Source organism: Rhyacophila brunnea, unplaced genomic scaffold, assembly GCF_057557595.1.
Source record: "Rhyacophila brunnea isolate RB1 unplaced genomic scaffold, BYU_Rbru_1.0 scaffold_4, whole genome shotgun sequence".
Classification (NCBI taxonomy): Eukaryota; Metazoa; Arthropoda; class Insecta; order Trichoptera; family Rhyacophilidae; genus Rhyacophila; species Rhyacophila brunnea.
Genome location: NW_028233068.1, coordinates 15,000,724 through 15,022,943, shown reverse-complemented (window position 1 = coordinate 15,022,943; position 22,220 = coordinate 15,000,724). Strand labels below are relative to the sequence as shown.

Sequence of the window (22,220 nt, the reverse complement as noted above, 5' to 3'; positions counted from 1 at the left end):
GTATAATATCACAAATTCGTTAAACCAATAGTAGTAGAATCAGGTTGCGGAACTCTTCATCCAGCAGTGGATTGATCCTGGTTGATGATGATGATTATGATGACGATATGAACATGTAGATAAATAACATTAGAAATTCAATATTGTCAAGAATACAATCAACGTAGAGAGGCCTTCATCCAGCAGTGGATTTATTGAGGCTCGTGATGATAATGGCATTATATATAGATAGTTAGATAATAATATAATATCACTGATTTTGATAAATATAACAATTCATGTGTAAGTAAGGAGTAGAATAAGGCTGAGGAGGCCTTCATCCAGCAGTGGATAGGTCAAGATTGATGATGATAGGGACGATAAAAATAGGTAGATATTATACAATATCACACATTTTGATGACTCTAACAATTCGTATTAATTTCATTCATTGTTTGCAATGGCAACTTTGTTAGTTTAATATGACTATATTCTGATCTATGGATATTAGTAGCCTAGGTAATTATTCAATAAAAAAAAGATTGAGTGAATAGCCACAAAGAAGTATTTAAAAAAATCAAATTTGGAATATCACGTTATCTATGAAATGGCGGACAGTGGCGTACGCTGCTGTTGAAAGATAATATGCGTAGTGAATTGTAACAAGATTATTGTTTTCTCACCGGAAAAAAGTGCGCCAATGCCTACATTACGATATTTGAATAAAAATAATCGAATCCGTTAGTCAATTAAAGGATTAGAAGGTCTTAAGCGACGAAGACTTCATCATGTGAGGCATAAACAGTAAATATGGCGATTGTATACGGTGTGTAAGAAAATATCGGATAGAAACGTTACATACATGTAAAATATTGGAAAATTTCTGAAATGTGTTCAATTCAATCGGTAGATGAATCGGTAGCGCACATTTCGAAGTGAAGATGTAAAAATAACAATAAAATGTCGCTTAAATGGGCCGTTGGTGCGTTTTCCAAAATCTCTTAGGATAATAATATATAGGAGATTATAATGGTTTAATTTCAATTAAATCAATGTTTTTCCACCAAGACCCGGCAGATAACAGGTTTGCCTGCTTTTTTCGGATGGACGAAATTGTTGGAGTATCTTTGTGGGAGTCCTAATGTGAGGTAGCATTCAGCCATAGACAAAAATATTATATTTCACTAGGTAATTAGTATTCACCACAAATAAATAATTATACCTACAAGTGAATACTAAATTTAGTGATAAATAGATTTTATAGTTTATCGCTATTTTATCAAGTAATCCCGAATCTCTTGAAACATAAAGATTTTTCAAGCGGCAGCATTAAAAAATAGAGCGGGAACCAAACTTACGTCATTGTCGTCATTCTTGTAACTTGTCAATCGTTTGCTTGTTTTGGTTTGAGTCATTTCAGTGCGAGCGATACAATTATGAAAATTAAGAGCCTCAATTATTGTGATTTTGGTGCTGAATAATTATTATTTAAAACTGTCGGAATATATGACAGTTCTACGAGTTTAAAATACGGAGGTTGCGATTAGATATTACAAAAACATTCACAATGTCAAAACGCCAGTCGAGATGTTATTCGGGCAATGAAATTAAAAAGCAGAAATTAGACGTCTACACATCTTCAGAGAGATTTCCGTCCGTAAGAAATGATCCGTCACCATCCCAAAGTAATGTATTATATTTTTAATCAGGAAACATAAATTTAAACGCTTAACCTTAAAACTAGTAACATTTCAGTCCTATCATCTCGTATTTAGAATTACATTTTATTACATTTTTTGGTACAAGTCGGTTATGGGGAAGCCAGCGGCAAACAGATTTTAAAAATAGCCGATATACTGGATTATTTGTTAGGTTGGGTTAGTTCAAGTTATGTTAGGTTAGGTTTTCATTTTTGAATTCTTGAATTTTGCCAAAATCGGCTGTGACAATTAGCGCAGTTCCTGCCTGGCTTCCCCATAACCGACTTGTACCCATTTTTTCTATGATATAGAATTATAGCAGAAAAATAGAAGTAATGGTGTCGCAGATGACCGGATGACCTTTTATAGCTTTCTTTTTAGACCAAACCCAAGCTAGCATACATAACCTTAGTGTGTGATAATGATGCATTGAAAAGTATGAAAATATCAAAGTTTAAATTAACAATTATTGGATTAAAAAGCATCTCCACCGACAGAAAAGGGTATTTTATATTATTGTCTACATGGGATACACTGTTTCCGCCAAAAAAAAATGATAAATTGTCATGCGATCATCTACGGCACTATAACCAAAATAGAATTGCCATATCAATAAATATAAGAATGTTGGTTTTTATACACTTGTAAATCAAATAAGTAAACTAGGGAAGAATAGGGAACTTAGTAAACTTCATTCTTCTCTAATGTTAAACCCAAGGTGGACCTAGGCCACCTCAAGCAGCATACTCCTCCATCCAGTCGATTATTCCTAGCAGTCACAAGTCTCTTTTTGTAAGCCACTGAAGTCATAGTCTTCCCGCACTCCATTTTTATTGTGGACCGAAAATCGCGACATACTTTATCGGTGCATGATCATTCATAGTCGGTCCATAGTAAATGTTGGGCCTTGAAAAATCTGACGCCAGTCTTGTTAAAAACCTTGGATTCTTTCAGATATTTCATAAGATTCTATGCCCAACCACATGTAATCCTTGGGAATCACTTACAGTTAAGAGCATTTCAGCTATAGGTTCGACGAAATTTCGGACTCGCTGCCAATCGGAGAGCGGAAGTCGAGCTGTGAACATGTCAATTTGTTTTGTGATGGTGTCGGGGGAATTAATTCTTAAATCGTGTAAAGATGACTAAAAAATGTTACCCATTTACTTGAAAAAGAAAACATGTCAATGAATATATTATTGAACATTATATAATTTAGAAAAACACTAACTGAGAGAGTATATCACAACCAATAGAAAAAAAATTTTTGAAAAAAGTAAGCCAACCGGTCGGGAATCGAACCCGGCATCTCCAACGGGTAAACGCCCCAAACTCGTCGCATTCAGCCATTATGCTACGGAAGACATACTAATGACGACTAATATTTAAGCTATTGGCTATTAAATACCTACCACTCAGCGCTCTTCGAAATCATGTTACTTCGGCAATCGATTTTTTCTACTTTACTTTTACTTTACTGTACTTTTTTCAAAAAAGTTTTTTCTATTGGTTGTGATATACTCTCTCAGTTAGTGTTTTTCTAAATTATATAATGTTCAATAATCAGAATGATATATTCTTAAATCTTGTGAATTATTCGTTTGAATAAAAGAAATAGTTAATTAAAAAAGAATATATTATTATTATTACTACTAATAGAACAATAAACATAACATTAAATGGACGCATGTTGAATTTTTATGACAAACTATGTTTTGTTCTGCACGCATCGTGTAGTCACGATCGTTTTAGACCGTGCCCCAGCTGAAGTATAGCCTTAATGTTCATATCTCTGTTCTGCAATACATCATTTACATCAATTTCATAAATAAATGGCAATATTAAGGTGCAGATGCATATGAGCAGCTCTTTTTATAGGCACGTCTGCAGTGTCCGAGGCCTAGCTTACACAACGTGATTGATTAGTTTGGCCAGGGTGGTCACACAGTGTTGTGTCATTCCGGTTTGGCTCAGATCTTACATTTGCTTGTTGACATTTTTCATTCTTATTACCTACATCATTTTTATGTTACCACGTTTTTATTAGCTCGTATTCTTGTTTGTCCAAGATTTGTATTGGACGGTTGAAGATTTTTAACTAACTTCCTGACTAGCTAGACATTTGAAACTTTTACAATATATCAGAACACGACGACAATGCATTCTTTTAATACTTTTGGCCATCTTTAAGCAGAATTGAATTCACTTTTAGTTAATTCTGTTTTGTATGTTTCGGAAACAATTCGTTAAAAGTAATATTTACTACTCACTATTATTGGTTGCTAAGTGGGTCCTAGCAACTAAATTATTAATATATACATGCGTTACTATGGAAATCAATATGAAATGTCAAAATGAGATTTTTGTATTCTATAATATTTATTCAGTATTTCTATCAAGTACAATAAAAAGTTTTTATTAATACATAGAATTGTCAAGTTTATATGATTCAACAGAAAATTTAAAAATGTGGTATATAAAAAGTTCTTTTTATCTTGTAATTATTCATTCTTGTTACCTACATCATTTTTATGTTTAGTTTGTTAAGTTGTTTTATGTTGTTTTTTTTTCATAAAATTATGTGCATAGTGACATTGATGATGTACATTGTACAAAGCGAAACCTTCAGATCAATTTATAATATAGATATAAACAAGCCAAAAATATGCACTAAACCAATTTGAATTTATATGGTCCTTCGAAAATGTAAAATCGGAGTTTCACTGTACATAATGATTTCTGTACATAATGATTTCACTGTACATAATGATTTCTGAAAATAAAATGTTATCTGTTGTCTTGATTTCATTGCAGACTCAGCCCTAGACGATGAAGCGTGGGGTGATGAAGACGATGCGATATTTTTGATTGCGGCGAGTCAGGCCTATGAAGAAAACAAATCCAATGATATGTCAGCGATTGCTGAGCACACAATGTGCATGAGACCACCTTTGACCTGTTCGCAAATAGTTGATATTGACATTTCGCTGGCTGCTCCGTTGGACAGTAGACAAGAAAGAATAATTCAAATGCCAAAGGTAGCCAATGAACCACCGAAACCTACCGGGAAACAAAGAGATATATCAATAGAAACATGTATATTTAATACCTCAATCGCTGATAGATTGTTCCCTGTCAACAAAACACGTTATAAAGACGAACCATCGACTAGTAGTAATGACTTTGAATGTTTACTAGATGAAAATTTATTCAATGACGATTTCGGATTAATTAATGAAAATAAACAGGAAAAGAAAAATGTCACGGATACATTTAAAAAACCGTCCCCACCTAGCATTCGATGCAAGCCCGAACAAAATACTAAATGTACACAATCTGTTCCTAACCTCTCTAGTGTGTCCGTAATGGCGTCCAATGAGCATATGCAGAATATGCTGAAGCAGTTGAAATCCTGTAAATTGTCAAATGAAAATTTGAAACAACAGTACGATTTGTTGACGGACAAATGCATGATAAAGGACGGCGAGGTATCCATGTTGAGGTCTCAGATGAAGTCAATGCAAATGCAAATGGATGCAATTAAACTCGACAAAATGAAAACTCATGAAAAGAATCAGACAGAGTGGAATACAGCTATGCATGCTTTGACAAAGGAACTTCATAGTTGTAAGTCACAGATCGAGTTTAAGGTTGGTTATAAATCGATTCAGACGTTAACGAATGGGGTAATTAAGTAACTACCTAATTACAGGTTTTATTGCTAATGCTGAGGTAAATTCTTTTTCATATAAATAGTCAGTTAAATGTGTGAGTTCATGGTGATTCTGAACAAGACATTCAAACTTTCGGCAAACATTTATGCTTCAATTACTTTATGATGTACGTTGCGTACTCTCATGCTGTCACGGTGACAAATTTTGTCTATGGTTTTGTCATTTTGCAGAATATTTGAACGATCACTATCTCTGTAAATTCAATGATGGAGAGTGCCAACTCTAATGTATTATTATTCATTATTCATGCTAATTTCAATTAATTTTAACAGTTTCGACGTATGCGTACGTTAAACTTTACTTGCGATATTGCGTCCATAGATAATATTTTGAACAGAACACAACCTGCAGACCATAGATAATAGACAACATTTTAATAGTAAAAACAAAAAACACGCCATTTTGACATGAGTCAAAAATGTGTTTGTAGAAAATGATAAAAAACGATCATTGAGTGATGCGGGTATCGATGCAGTGCGGTATGCATGTGGTGATCTCATTGTTGTTCTGGTGATTTCGGCAGATTTTGCTAACTGACAATGTTCGTTTAAAGCAGGGGTAGTCAACCTGGTCCCTACCGCCCACAAGTGCGTTCCAGCTTTCATGGTGGGCGGTAGGGGGTTTTAAAAACATTTTCATCATGTTTTTATAAAATTCCCCGTGACAATTTAAATTTCAGAAAATATACTATTTGTATCGCAAACGACACTAAAAGGTGCTGGCTCTTTTGTTTGCGGTCACACTGGTCAGTACGCAGTTAGATTTGTGAGAGTTAGCACGTGCCTACAGCTCCAAATAGTGGGCGGTAGGTGTAAAAAGGCTGACTACCCCTGCTTTAAAGATTAAAAATGTGCTACGGGATGGAAGCATCAGTCTGATAAGATTTTTAACACCAAGCAAAATGACGTTACACACTTTTTTCCCGTTGCGGCAGCTTGCTGTGACATCGATATGACGTGATAGTACGCGACGTACATCATAATAATATATTTGACACTTTAAAATGTCTTTTCAAGAGATTCAGCCTAAACTTGGTGGTAATTCATGACAAATTATAAAATGAGTTTGTCACCATTATGTTATATGACTGCTTAATTACACATGTCCTTCTTTAAAACAAATGCTATCTAGTATGGGTGCTTCATGAATATTGATTTTAAATTCAAAAATATTTAGATAATATTATAGTGATTTACAATTTGCATTTTCACAGAACCTTGAAATCAACAGTGCAAATGAACGATGTCGGATTTTGGAAACCAGTAAAATCAAGTTTGTGGAACCAGTTCAACCGACGTTAGACAATTCTTTCAGGCGGCTAAGGTATGTCATCCTTCAACGCACTTATGTCGCCTTGGTGACTGACGTACTCCAAATTTATTTAAAAATGGATTAAACAACTTTAAAAATACCAAATTTACGGTAATAAAGAGTTCTATGTTGTTATTTATATAAAGTAACGGGTGTAAAGCACCTACCGTAGCCGAGTTGGTAAAACAGCTGTCTATGTAGCTGTGAGTCATGGGTTTATTACCACGGCTAAGCAAACAAGATGCAAATCATTGGATCCATTGCAAGAACCGAATAGATTGGATGAATGGTTGATAACCATTCCTCATATTAGGGGTGTTGTACTTTATGTATATTCTTGTATCTGCAATATGATTTATATTAATCTTAACTTAACTCTTGTATATCGTTTATTGCAGCTATAGTCAAAAATTTAATTCATCGATGCGCCAACAGCCTGTGGCGAAATCATTTACGAGCACAAAGGAATCAACTTGCCAAACAATCTCATTGGAAAATATCCAGCTACATTCTCGAAGAACACCATGTGAGTGAATTTTTCTATTTCATAATTTTTATGGCCAGTTTACTACAAAAGCCACAAAAATTCCACTCCCAGTTACCTTGACGAGGGAATTACTCCATGATATTGTTGAATCTCTGATGAAAGCTTAAATTAATATATATATATTGTATGCCACATGTTTCAGCTATTTGAACACATTTTAATGTGTTCATAATAATATTATAATAAACAAAATATAACTACAAGACGAAATTATGATGATTGCCAATACAGCACTGCTTCCTATCTGCGTCAGTTCACGCTGTTACCTTTGCTGATATTAAATAAACCACACTTTCATGGGTAGACAATCAGCTTCTCGAGGTTGAGAGTTGTACCTTCGGTATGTTATCTAACGTGGATGGGCTTTACTCCAGACTTACTCATCATGATTGCGGCCAGTGAATATTCAATCTGGCGAGCATACCGTGTGGTAGTTTCTTGAGGGCTATTATGCAATATAATTGAAGCTCATTATTTGATAAATTAACCATACAATTCGTGAGAACTTGTAGGATTGATGGAAAGGATATTTAAATATATCACAGTTTAACGGAAATAAATTCATGTTGTTAACAAACTAGAAATCATAATATGATAATAATTACTTATAAGAGTGTTGCAAGCCTTTTTAGTTCCCGAGACAGTCTTAAAGTATACGCCCCCTAAATATTACAAAACTTGTACCTGTACCTATATGTATACACATTTTGTGTAATACAACATTTGTTTAACATAAACAATAATTGTAAAATATTTTCTATTGATATTAAGGATATTTGTGCCACAAGCAATTTTTTTTTTTTTAAATAAAACATTAATTTTTATTCCCCAAAAAAGATTTGTTTCCTATAATTTGGTCATTTCAGGATGATAATTCCCTTTCACTATTTCTGCTTTCTGCTTTTAAAAACTTATACCGCAACATATTAGGTTGCGCTTTCCATTTTGAGAAGGACATATTGTTTTAATGCATGCAACTGCATTTTTATTATTATCGTCGACTTTTCTTTAAAATTTTTGAATGTTAAAATGCGCAGACATTTCAATTACACATTTTATCACCTAGTTCACGACTTTCGAAGATTGTCAATTTTATTTTGTACATTCAACAAAACTCCACTTTTGCACCCTTACGTCGCTCCCATGCCACGACGCTGCTTATAAAGCTTCATTCCTTACATAGCCAAATAAAAAAATTATGATATTATGAAATATGTAGAAAAAAAATTTTATAGTGAAACCTCTGGGTTTATCTGGCAGAAGAATTTCTTTAACATCTTTGGATATATTTTTTTTATCTCAACCACAAAAAGATTTTTTGAGACAGTGCATGGCAGTGGCGAAGGGTGGAGGTAGGCTGTTAAGATCCGCCATAGACAGTGCATATCAAACTTTTTCAGACATACATATTTTTTTTCATTGAAATAAGACTACATTTTATAGATAGTGTTGGTTAGTTTTTAAAATTTAATTAAACCCTGAGAAACCAAGCCATTATAGATAATAGTCAAAAAAATACATGTCTATCTATAAAATATCTAACATTATACAATTAAATCATACATAACTTTGAATATTTTATAAATAGAATAATATTTTTTATTTATTATAGTTTGGTTTAGGCAGGGCTTAATGAATTAAAAAAATTAACCAACAATATGTGTAATATGTATTTTTAATCCAACAAAAACAAATAACTATGAATGAAAAAATGTGTACAATTTTGTCGTATTGCCCAAATTAGACCAAAACTATTATGGTTTTGTTTAGGCATGGTTTAATTGATTTTTAAAAACCAACTAATACCGTCTGTAAATTGTAGTCTTAGTTCAATAAAAACAAATAAATATAACTAAAAAAGTTTAGTGTGCACTATTTATAGCGAATCTTAACAGCCTACCTCCACCCTTCGCCACTGGTGCATGGAAATAACTTCTTCAATAGCTCTACGTCACATGTCGAAACTTTCAACAGTTTTCCTCCAACAGGTTGAGGTAAATTTCACGTATTGTCTGGTACTTTTGCCTGTACCTTTCGCCATGTGCCTTTCGCTGAACACTACAAAAATGTAACAATTGTATTTGCAGACTATCCTCTGATGGATCAAATCCACGAGTCGATATTCCACCAGCAGCAGTCCACAGAAGTTCCCGTGTCATTCAGATGTAATAAAAATACCACTTTGGTGGAGCATTCCAGTTTCTCCTACATCAGAAAGAGAATATTAAAAGATTATAACAAAAGCCAGTTGACAAATAAGGCCTGCGATACCAGCGCCAAATTGGAAAATGTTTATGAAGATCTCTCAAAAATATCAAAGTTAAGTCAACATGAAATCATGAATGGAAATTCAGGAATTAAATGTGCTCTAAGGGTATGTATCAAGTAATACTTTATAGACATAGACATTAATCTTCTGATATACCAATAAACGTCTTACAATTTTTCCTTTCAATGTGTGCTTGATCCAGAGCAAGGTCCTAAACGTGTGAACAAAATGATAACAATCATTCCTTGTAAAAAAAGACTTAGATAACCTCCGCTATGGAAGTCAAATATGTTGAAGAAAACCTTCTGTAGACATGCAGCCAAAATGCATAAAATTGGATCACAAAAGGATCGCTGGTCTACGGATTATGTTAGCTACATACAAGGGATTTTACAATGCGTTATTTATTCATTTGACGAGAACTTCACACTTTTTCAAACCATGCAAATCCAATATAATTTCAGATTCGCCCAATTAGTTGATTATTCGGTGTGAAGAGTGTGTTGTTGATGTTGTTGATGGAGGAGTGATAGAGTGGAGTATAAAGACTTGTAGTTGCTGGTGGAGATGGCGAGTTTTATCTCCGAATTGACAGGTGCAGTTTACATTAGGTACAATAAAGATAATAATATATGATTTAAAAATGAGTTAGATATATTTAGCCCAAGGCTCGACGATACTGAGTGACTGATATGGAGTGACATTCATACAATCATAATAGGCTATTTATTGAACCCCTCACAATTGAATAATGCTGACACTGAGTATCCCATGCCTTTCGGTGAGAAATGCATTTTAACATGATAAATATTACTGAGGTAAAAGTTCTTATTTCCAAGTGGTAATTAGATACGTGTGAAATGTGTATGTTAATAAAATATATGTAATAAACAATCTTATTTTCACCGTCAGCATTTCTCACTGAATAAGCACTAACCGCTACCGCTGACAACCTGTGAAAAATGTATGTATACTAAAAAAATTACTGAAATAATATTTTCGCAATCGATTCGTATGTCATAGATTTTGGTGACAATGCTTGGTTCTCACAAGACTCGTTGATCACCACAATTACATATGAAATTCTATATGGAGAAATTGTTTACATATTGCCGTATCAAAACAGATGTTTTACTCTTTTGTCGATTTTATGTAGGCAGCCAAATGCATTACATTGACCATTATTTTTAAAACAAATAGTCAAGTAAAACACCGAGAAATGCATACTTAGGTTATGTAAACAGAGCAACAGACGTGAAATCAGAATGCAAGCCATCATTTTGTTTTTGAGGCTGCCAATAGTAGAAAAAAAATAATGAACTTATTACCAATACCATACACACACAATCTTTCTATTCGGGAATTGAACTGCCTTCAAAATTCGGAAACAATTGACAACAAACAAAAAACAGAATGTTTATAAGATTCGTTAGACTGCGAAAATTATAACTTGAAGTGTCATGGCCGCCGTCGTGGCGCTGCGATATATTATGAAAGGATATTAGGAGACTTTTTTCCCTTACTTTGGTTCAGAATGTGAATATCGAATATAAAACCAGATGACAATATTTTTCCAATCTGTTGGGATATTTTTAGTTATATGCTAACACTGAAATGTCAAAGAATATCTACCTGTCATTGCATCGACTTTATTTATAGGCCCAGTGAGCTCATTTTCTTTTTTTTCTTCTTCGCAGTAGGTTGTAACACGATTCTCCTGTAATTCTCCTGCTACCACTTTTCAACACTTTTTGCATTATTAACACATTTAAACACTTTACACGTACTTGCTGCACGCACAAATAACGAACGTCAAATGATTGCAGGGCAAGGGGAACGAAGAGGAAAGGGCTAAGAAGGATTGTAGTTCTCGAAAAGGCCACACTACACGTTATACTTGCCGCAGTCTAGTGTCCACAATCTTTGTACCTACCCGTACAACTATGTGAGTGCAATAGGCAAAAAACCGATAAAATTTACATTCAGATGTAATATTCGCATTCTTTTATTAATTTGCTGACATTTAGGATGTACCGGCCCTAAGCAGAGCATGAGCTCCCTCCCCTTACGGATTGTCACTGTCTGTCTATATTTTTAAACAAACTTTAGTGAGTAATTAATGTATTGCTATCATTGTTTCAGATCACTCTTATTGCAAAAGAACTATTGATAAAGACACTAAGACAACTTCAAAGTTGGTTACAGAAGACCACCGCGCAGACTCTTAGAGAGATGGACACACAATACCTGGAGATGTCCGGTAAAGAATCCACCACTTTGTCCAATGCGAATCTCTTCAGTACAAGGTTCGTTATAATAATGCTGGTTATATTAATTTTATTAGTGATCAGTGAAGAATAATAAATGACGACTTGTTTTTCCTTGAAGCGCTTCAGTTGTGTGACATTCAGTTAATTTTGTTGTAATTAAGTAGGGTACATGTGGCTAAATTGGTAAAGCACATTGGTCGGAATCCGAAAGATGTCGGTTTGAGTCCCGCCAAGGATCATGTTTTTTGAAGATTCCTTTCAAATTGGTACGTTTCTGAGGTGTTTGTGAATTAATGTATGTTAAACTTTGTGAAAAATTCGTTTATAGACCAATTTTTTTTTTCAGCTCTTGGTGTAAAAACGAGCAAGCGATGGAAGCCCGACGGATAACGGCAGTTGTCAGCATAATCTGCAAAAACTTTTCGTGTATCGCTGAATTTGTGATGGGACTAAAAATGATGAAGGAACTCAATGCTGCCATAGATGCAGATTTTTTAGAAACGTTGCCGCTTTGTTACAGTTATCGTAAAGAGTACAAACAATCAGAATTTCTAGAAATAATTTTAGAAATCTTAAAAAATATTGGGAACATCGTAAGTTACAAGCGGAATTTTAAATTATATTCAATACTATCTATTTGAAATCACTAGATTCCTTTGGTCTTATTAAGGTTTTTAATCCAAAAGGGCGTAATGGACAATTTGCATCTCTAACTAGACAACATAAGCATGAAGTTTTTAAAGTTCAGGTGGGTTCGAAAGTTTTCGGTCAGTTACGAAAACGACTGCCCGTATTACACGTAGCAAATCGTTAAAATTACGTTCAATATGATTAATTATTACTTTACTTACAATATAAATCACGCATTACTATGACATCTCATCTGATTCACTGTTCTGTTCTGAAAATAATATTCATCGTTGTCATCCGACTCCGCACCAATGTTTATTATCAAGTTGTCCATATGTGTGTATATTCATTATTCCCTTGCCCTATAAGAATTTTCTATTTTTATTTGTGCTCAGCATTTTTCCATTTATTCAGAGTGTAAAAGGAATAACCGATCAAAAATTTTATGTTTCGTCTTTTTCTATCGATTTTTTGCCTTCCCGCATTAGTCTCTGAATGGTGCTAATGGATACGCCAGTTGCTTCATTTGCCGATTTAACAATATTATATTTCAAATTGTACCGTTTTTTCATCACTTTTCAATATTCGGTCACATTAAAAATAATAATTTCTCGTGCTTGTCTTTGTAAAAGTTGTTTGTAATATCCCGATCGAGACACTGTAAATATACTACTGTATCGTGTAAAACAGACTTTTCACACACTGACACAGCGTTTACACACCTACTATATGCGCATGAAAGCTTGCTTCTGCTTCTGCGTAGGACCGTGCTTAAGTTGTTTAGCTATAGAAGAGCAAATTAAAACACTTTTCGTCGATGAAAGCATTTTTGATCTCCTCTCGACCCTCACCATAATACTTTACCACAGATCTTAATTCCTCTAAATTACTTCAACCCCTAATTTTTTCATGGAGTACCTATGTACTTTATTCTTTGAAAAAGTAGTTTATATTTTGTTGGTTTTGTGCCTTCATATTTTCTACATCCTCTTTATCACAAATTATCACATTATATAAGACCCCCCCCCTTGTCTCAGATGGCCCCCCTTCCGCGATAAAATTTATTAACATTAATGGGCTATTTATAAGTTTTAACAGTAGGTAAATACATGGATTCCCCCTTTTATAAATACCTTTAATTTTCAATAAATAAATCATCTAACCTGCAACAGAAATATTAAAAAGAGTAATTAAATGTACCAAACAAATTCGTATTATTTACAATGATATATCGTTGTTTAGCATTTATAGGGATTTAATGTTTTGTTATATCGTCTCTGTTCTGGCAGAACACACTAACTGGAGAATACTAGTTTTGAGTAATTTGACTTAAAATGTTTGAAATGGTCTATCATGTGAGTTTATTAATTAATCGTAAAAAGGATGTCTTTAAAATAAAGTTAAATGTTAAAATGTTTATTTATTAAGAACGTTTCCATACGGTAAAGTTTGAAATAAAGAACATTTTGGTATAACTAAATATGTAATTTTTTCGAATTAGTGTCTTCTGCCAGAACAGTGACGATATAATGTGATTAATAGATGTAAAATATTTCTAGGGCTGCTCTCACTTATTCACTGGCCTTCTAACCTCATTAACCCTGGTGGTAAAAAGATGCATCAAACGTTTAAATAACGTAAACAAATGCTTTCAAAGTATTTTTGACATCCTGAAGCACATAGTTCTCCTCAGGCCGAACGGGATGGTGATTTTGGAAATATCAAAAGTCCTCAAGCAACTATCGAGGAGTCAAGATTTTCTTGAAATCCTCTGTGATGATCGGGAGCTGGCCAATGTCATACCTGACATGTCACAAGGGGTCGATCTCTTTAATAACGGTGAGTATCAGGAGTTCCTTTTCTATTTCTACAAAATACACTTCTTGCTTTAAAGCTGAGATACGATCATCTATAGTTGACCATAAAGCGCAATGCCGTATGATGAATCATATTTTATTTCCTTACAATTTCCATAAGATCAGTTCCAATTTTATAAAAAAAATGTTTATTAAAATTTATTTATTTCAAAACCACATTTTACAAAAATAAATGCATTCGATGAATCGGGTGGATTTGAAGTAGGGTGTTTATTTCTTATTTGAAATGAGAATGCGCTTTTGACAAATCCTTCGGGTTTAACTATCCATTGACAGTTAAATCAACAAAAATCCAAAAGAAATGAGAAATGGGCAAAAATATCAATTAACATGAGTTGAGAAAGAACTTATGTTAGTAAAACATGGTGTCTGACCCAGAATGAAGGAAGATAAATTAGCAATCTTTGAAGGTAAATATTGTGTTAAATCTTTGGACCCACATAAGTAAATATGGGCATCATCCGTGGGAATTGAGTCACTCAGGAGAGACTTTAGTTCAATCAGAGATACAGTCCTACAAACTTATCTAAAGAACGGTCAAAAATAGAACTAAATGTCATTCGAATGTCAGATTCTGTCCAGTTGCGAGTCTTGATTGGGTAGATTTTGACAGTGGCTCCCTCATTCATTATATAGATAAGTTTCTTGGTCTGTAATGATCTCTTCTGGCTGGTTAGTTCATTTGAGTAATTAAGGGGGGACATGCTCGTCGAAGGACAAAATTGAGTTTTTATTGTATTTTCAAACCATGATCCTGGACACTCCTTAAACGTTGTAGATAATCTATTTATATAATTTTGAAGCCTTATTATCCTTTATAGTTATTTTAAACATTTGATGACTGCATAAAGTATTTTTGTTACATAAAATAGTATTCTTTTAAACCTCTCGCTCTAATGTTTTAGAATATAGTCATATTTCGGTACATAACTGTGCAGTGGTGTTAAGATTTTTTACATTTATTAATTTTTAAACGCATTTATAAAACCATTAGCATAATTTATTACGAGATAATTTTTGTAAAATATTCACGATAAAAAATTATATTGATAATCTCTGTGATCCCAAATTTGACAAGAATTAGGCATTTTATTATTCAAAAAATCGGCAAGATTAACACATTTCAAGATGATTCTAAAGATATTTATTATAAGCTATGTCTTTGATCATTCAAGTGTGATAAACATCTTATGAATAATGATTGCTTTATAATAATTATTGACCTAAGAATAAGGTAGTGTTTTTTTGAAATACGCCATTTCTTTTGTCATTCCCCGGTGGTTAAGCTACAACATATGGCCGTAGCCATAAATTGACAAACAATAATTGAAGTAGGGAGTAAAATGATATTGACGCGCGTGTTTGAACATGTACCGTTTAAAAAAAAATAAAAAAAAATTCGGTTAGGTACATGTTCAAACACGCGCGTTAACATAATTTTACTCCCTACTTTAATTATAGTTTGTCATTTTATGGCTACGGCCGTATGTTGTAGCTTAACCACTAGGGAATGACAAAAGAAATGGCGTATTTCAAAAAAACACTACCTTATTCTTAGGTCAATAATTATTATAAAGCAATCATTATTCATAAGATTTTTATCACACTTGAATGGTCAAAGACATAGCTTATAATAAGTATCTTTAGAATCATCTTCAAATGTGTTAATCTTGCCGATTTTTTGAATAATAAAATGCCTAATTCTTGTCAAATTTGGGATCACAGAGATTATCAAAATAATTTTTTATCGTGAATATTTTACAAAAATAATCTCGTAATAAATTATACTAATGGTTTTATAAATGCGTTTAAAAATTAATAAATGTAAAAAATCTTAACACCACTGCACAGTTCTGTACCGAAATATGACTATATTCTAAAACATTAGAGCGAGAGGTTTAAAAGAATACTATTTTATGTAACAAAAATACTTCATGCAGTCATCAAATGTGTAAAATAACTATAAAGGATAATAAGGCTTCAAAATTATATAAATAGATTATCTACAACGTTTAAGGAGTGTCCAGGATCATGGTTTGAAAATACAATAAAAACTCAATTTTGACCTTCGACGAGCATGTCCCCCCTTAACTACAGTCGAACTTGGTTATTACGAGGAAGACCAACTGAATTTGCTCGTTATAAGCATTGCTCGTTATAAGCATTACTCGTTATATTGTCATATAAAATTTTTCGCACCACGTTCTGTTCAAGCATAGAACATAAAAAATCTGAAAACCATCGTAAAAATCCCCGAAACAAGCATGGCATTCATAAACTACAAAAGAAGTTGTTGATTGTAATGAGTCGCCGGTGCTGGTAGGTACCTACTGACTTCACAAAGCTTGGATTTTTTACATGCAATTTCAACCATATGCGTGAATACTTTTTCAATGTTGTCGGCGAAAATACCTATTAGATACTTAGACACTTAACTAGTGTCATAAACGTAATCCGATCCCGGCGGCATCGGTCTAGTTAACTTGCCTGGTCAGATTTTATTGCTTAGGGTCGAAAATGTTGTTTTTAAACGATCGACACATTAACAGTTTTGCTCGGTATACCCGAGAAGTAGCTCGTTATAAAAGTGAATAAATGTATGGAGAAAATCATAAACTAAAATGTCAACGAATGTTTCCTCATTACATTAGAGATCTCGCTATTTCCGTGATCGTAATAACCAAGTTCGACTGTATTTGAATCAGTTGCAAACATGAACGCATTACTCAAAAACATTTTAACATGCAAGTCTATTTTATAATCTTCATCATTCGTGACATCTCACTATTCTCGAAGAAACAATCATGCCATCAATTAGTCATGAATAGGGCCCAGATTTATATGCTAGTGCATGTTTTGTTAGGGTGTATGCACAGCTATGAGAGTTGCACAGAAATCCATTTTGAAACACACAGAATCCAGAAATAAAATTTTATTGTGCATATAAATGCGTATTTGAGACGTTACAGCATATTTCGGAGATTAGTGCATATTTCATTAATAAATGCATATTTTAGGGCTTTTTTGGAAGTGTTAAGAAAGTGTTCATTAAGGCACCACTTCGAGTCCAAGTTTATAAAGAAGATCAGCCTAATCTACCACTACCCAGAACCTGTGCTGACTAGGTGGGAAACGTGGCTGAACGCAGATCATTTTTATTCAAAGAATTTTGAAGCAATAAAAAACAGTTAAAAAATTTAACAAAAAAGATCCATAGAAATATGCCAAAACATAGTAGATTGCCCGATGATAGAAAGTGACTTGGCTATGATCAAGACTCATTTCACTTTCTTACCTGAAGCAATCACAAAACTGGAGACACGAGGACTTCGTTTAACAGAGTCACTGGAAATGGTGGAAGATGTTAAAAGACGATTGTCTTCTATCCCAAGTGATATGGGAGACATAAACGAAATATTCGCAAATATTTTATCGAAAAATCCTGATTTAGAGAATCTATACAAAATTGATGCTTATATTAATGAAAAAGGCCTGGATTTACCAGAAAACGTCAAGTCAACACACGCACCTTTATTTAAATTTTGCCCAATCACCTCTGTGGATGTTGAGAAATCATTTTCTACATGTAGACAAATACTGACAGACATGCGGAAAAGTTTTACACCAGAACACGTTGAAAAAATTATTATAACTTATTGTTTTGGACAAAAACAGCAATAAATATTTTTTAAATTGTATTTAGTTTATATTGCATTTCTTATTCAATTGTAGGTATGTACTTGTAAAAAAAACTATTTTGAAAATAAAATTGTACTTCTGTAACTTTATAATGATTATTTGTGTTTTTTTTGTTATTGTATATTATTTATTAAAATTATTAATTTGTTATTCGATTTTATCAGTAATATTGGGTATCTAGAATTTTTTCCATAAAAAACTGTCAATTTTTAAGTGCATATTTTAATGATTTAAGCGCATATGTGCATGCATATATTCATGTTTTTTGGTGCATACAAATCCGGGCCCTAGTCATGAATCATGAAAGCTTGTTTATGGCATCATAAAACTGTTTATTGCATTCTAATAAAAACTGTTGTGACTGTTCACAGGCAGCCTCTCACTCTATGGAAATGTAGTTTTTTAGCATCATGAGTCAGTCATGACGCATTTTCATAGAAAATGGTGCATGACTGATTAATGGGCAGGCTTCACTCATGTAGTTTTACTCAGTCGTACATGAACATCGCATGTCTAATCATAAAAATTATCATGAGTCTTTCATTGCACTATTGTTTTAGAGTCCTGTTTTCTCCAATTGCTGTGCAGCCAAATAGAAGTATCGGCTCTCCAACATTACTCTATGAAAGAAATGAATTTCGTATTCGAGGTGACTGAAGGCATTTTAAATTTATGTTACGGAGGAAGTTATTTGAATGTGGCTTGGGCCAGCTGCAGATCAGACTATAGGTAATGAACCAAAATGGAATTTCTAGAGGCATTTGTATGAACTTTTTGGACAATATCTTATACGTCCATGGGATATGATCCAATGTTAGTAATAAAATGTGTATAACTTTACATCCAAATTAGTTACACGTTTGAATCTTGTTTCACGCATAAATATGTCAGTGGTAATAGAAAATATGTCACTTGTACTCATTTAATCATCAACAACCTGTACATATTTCATAATTAAAAATTAAATGAATAGGTACCTAAATTAATTTTTATTGACAATATTAAAATTTTTATTTGAATTGATTTCAGATGTCACTGCAGCTGTCGAATATACCAATGCTTAGCTGTTTGTCTTCACATTTGCAGCAGACTTTATAAACAACACATTCTCTATCTCAATGGTAGGTTTGTTCTCAAGCAAATTTCTCCACCTTACTCAATCCTCTGTCGCAGGTCTCCCATACTCCGTCCATCCAATCTCCCAATATCCTCTCTTCCCTCATTCCCATATTATATATCTAAGTACACATGTTAAAATTTTTATTTTTTACATTATCGATTTAGATATATAGAAATGAGTCAAGTCTTAAGATACGACACTATCTAATAGAAATATGTTCGCACCGTGACACAAGTAGCAGGAAACATATTGTTTTAATCCAAAATACGACTTCTGTAAATATACGTCGTGTCATATTCCGTTCCACAGTACAGGACGTCAATGGACGTCCTGTCATATCACATCCACAAAATACGACATCTATAGACGTCATGTCCGCTAATGTGTTAACCGATATACAAATCTTTATGATATACTTTTAACAAATTTTTAATAATGATGTTTCTAAGGTTTTTTTTTTCATAGAAATTCGAGGCCCGCCTGGTACCACCGTTCTAATACTTCCCGGCATTTATATATAAATATTTATTATAATCCTACCAAAATACTTATATATTTAAAAAGATACTGAATGTTTCAATACCTACTTTAGTTTTTAAAAAAAATTTAAATTAATCATGTAATAAAAAAGTTTTAGCAATTTTAGTAAACTCTTGTTAAATTTACTACAAAATTTAATCTGGCTATTGGTCCACTTTTTTCTCCTTTTTTGTCCGCTTAGGAGTATTAAGAGTGTGACACATGTGTTATTATAAAAATATTATGTTTGCAAGGCTGATATTCATGTTATGTATGTTTTATTATAGATGTCAACCTTAATAAAAAATTCAATTCAACAATTCGAGCTGGAATTATGATGCTTAATTTCTGTGTTCTGAGGGATATTGAATTTATAACGAGGCTGGGAAATCACGAAGGAAACTATCAGCTCTTCATTGAAAACTGTAACAGTATGTCGGAACGTTTAGAACTCTTGAATATACACAGTGAGTATTTCAGATGTTAACAGATAGTAACGTATGTTAGATGTAATTTGAGACGTAAAATTATAGTCAAATCACCAGACCGAAATTTGAAAAATATTTCAATACGAAATACAAGCCGCTGTTTCAAGCAGACTATTCTTTTTGTGTACTATTTTGATTTTTTAGTTTATTTTAACATAATTTATAAATCATATATTACGAATTTCAAATTAAACGTTTTTAATTTGAGATTCAAAATAACGCTCATGCTATCAGTTTCTTTTAAATTTTGTGAAATAGATGATATAGGCTTTTGAATAAGTCGATTTTAGAATCAATCAAATGGGATACACCACTGATTTAAAAAGAAATCTTTTCTTAAATATTGCAGTGACCATGTTGGCAAAGAAATGGCGAAAGACTTGGTATATTAATTAGTAATTGTTAGAGCGCCCATCGTAGGTGCAGGTTTGAATCCTATATCTGGTGTAAAAATAACATGTTTTATTTAATGTGTGTTTGTTCCAAACCAAGATTCCAACTGTTGGGAAAATGGCTAACAGTCTGTCCACATAAAAAGACAAACCCTATTCTGTGGAGGCCGTTTTAAATCATTTACTTTTTACATATCACTTTATTCCAGAACAAGCGCTAGCTGACTTAACGACCAGTGTTATTATACCATTCTTTGAAGAGCAGGATTCTCCGCCTCCAGATGCGTTACATATATGGGAATTAAGTTTTAACAAATTTTCTACTGTTGACTAGTTGTAAATTGTAATATTTTTAATACATTGTTATGATCTGAATAAAATACAGTATTATGTTTATTATTACTTTTTTTTATTATGATTAATCTACTGTGCATGAAGTGATCAATAATAAAATAATTTACTGTTATAAAAGGTGACAACTGTATGCAGTAAAATCTCAGTAATTCAAATACCTACCCATAATTCGAATTTTTCCCCATAAAATTCTAGGTAACATTTTCGATCCAGTGATATGAGCCCTCAAGAAGTGAAGCAGGCCAAGTGAAAAAATGGTGAAACTTTCTTATTGAAGGTTTTAGTTTAATGAACTTTTTACATACTTTTTTGTATGGAGCTGTATTCATTTTTTTATATTAAATGGAAGTTTATTACATAAACAAATAGAAAAAAAGTATTTATGGGTAATATTGATTGTAGTAAAAGGGGTGAGTTTACTTCACCTTTACTTATTAATGTCACTTGGCTCACTTTAGCCTGTGTTAGTCGTGTTCACCTCTACATACTAATAGTACTTGGCTCACTTTTAGATAAGTTAGTCATGTTCACCATTACGTGGGAAACTTGCATGAATGCATAGAAGTGAACACAGCTAACAAGCATGTTACCATAGCAACATGTGTGTTAGCCGTCTTCACTTCTATAGGATAACAACACGTTAACCAGTTGGTGAGAACGGTGAAGTGAACTAATGATTTGGCTCACTTCATCATTTGACAATATAATACGATAACTCAATGAATATTTTTATTTTAACAATGAAACACTATTTTAGTATATATTTACTTAGCTCACTTCACTTTTATGATAGTTTATGACATGTAGAATACCATAACGCACCTAACTCATTTTTTTCAAAAATGTCGGTTGGCTCACTCGACTCCTCCTTGGCTCATATCTATTTTTTTCAATAAATCCAGCAGATGTCTGAATAAACCGGACACTGTCAAATTATCAGTATATTATTTTCGTATTTATACCTTTATATCAATATATTAGTAGTATGTACCTAGTTAAAAAAAACAATTTGTTTAAATAAATGAATTAGTAATTCGAATTTTTTCTAAAATTGCATTTCCTAGAATTTAGAATTATTATTGATGTGTAACTTTCAAGATTTTTAAACATGTAAGTATATAAAAGAGGTTATCTTTGATCAATCTATATTTTGACAATATAGTAGGTATCGATTGAAGGTGCTTGATGGAATCTATTTTAAATTCACAGAGATCTGGTATTTATACACTTGTATATAGATACTTCATAGAAGTCTATAATTATGTTCGTAGATTCTAGTAATAAAACAAAATACGAATTTTGATGGATTCTCAAGATGAGCATTTTTTAAT

The 22,220-nt window shown here is 32.8% G+C and overlaps 1 protein-coding gene across 2 annotated transcripts; it reads left to right on the top strand.

Moving 5' to 3' along the window:
* Positions 1-564: 564 nt before the first annotated feature.
* mus304 (mutagen-sensitive 304) lies at positions 565-20,954 on the top strand. 2 transcript variants are annotated; one of them, XR_015071449.1, is made up of 12 exons: positions 565-1,664; positions 4,494-5,329; positions 6,627-6,736; positions 7,123-7,250; positions 9,359-9,645; positions 11,683-11,846; positions 12,157-12,403; positions 14,000-14,279; positions 18,577-18,665; positions 19,046-19,137; positions 19,943-20,122; positions 20,745-20,932. XR_015071449.1 is itself a non-coding variant. In XM_085953725.1 (12 exons), the coding sequence occupies exons 1-12, from the start codon at positions 1,547-1,549 to the stop codon at positions 20,867-20,869; spliced, it is 2,736 nt and encodes a 911-aa protein (XP_085809851.1). In that variant the 5' UTR covers positions 565-1,546; the 3' UTR covers positions 20,870-20,954. The 2 variants fall into 2 exon arrangements, 1 of the variants encoding a protein (XP_085809851.1); XM_085953725.1 differs by having other exon boundaries at positions 18,577-18,745; positions 20,745-20,954.
* Positions 20,955-22,220: the final 1,266 nt, after the last annotated feature.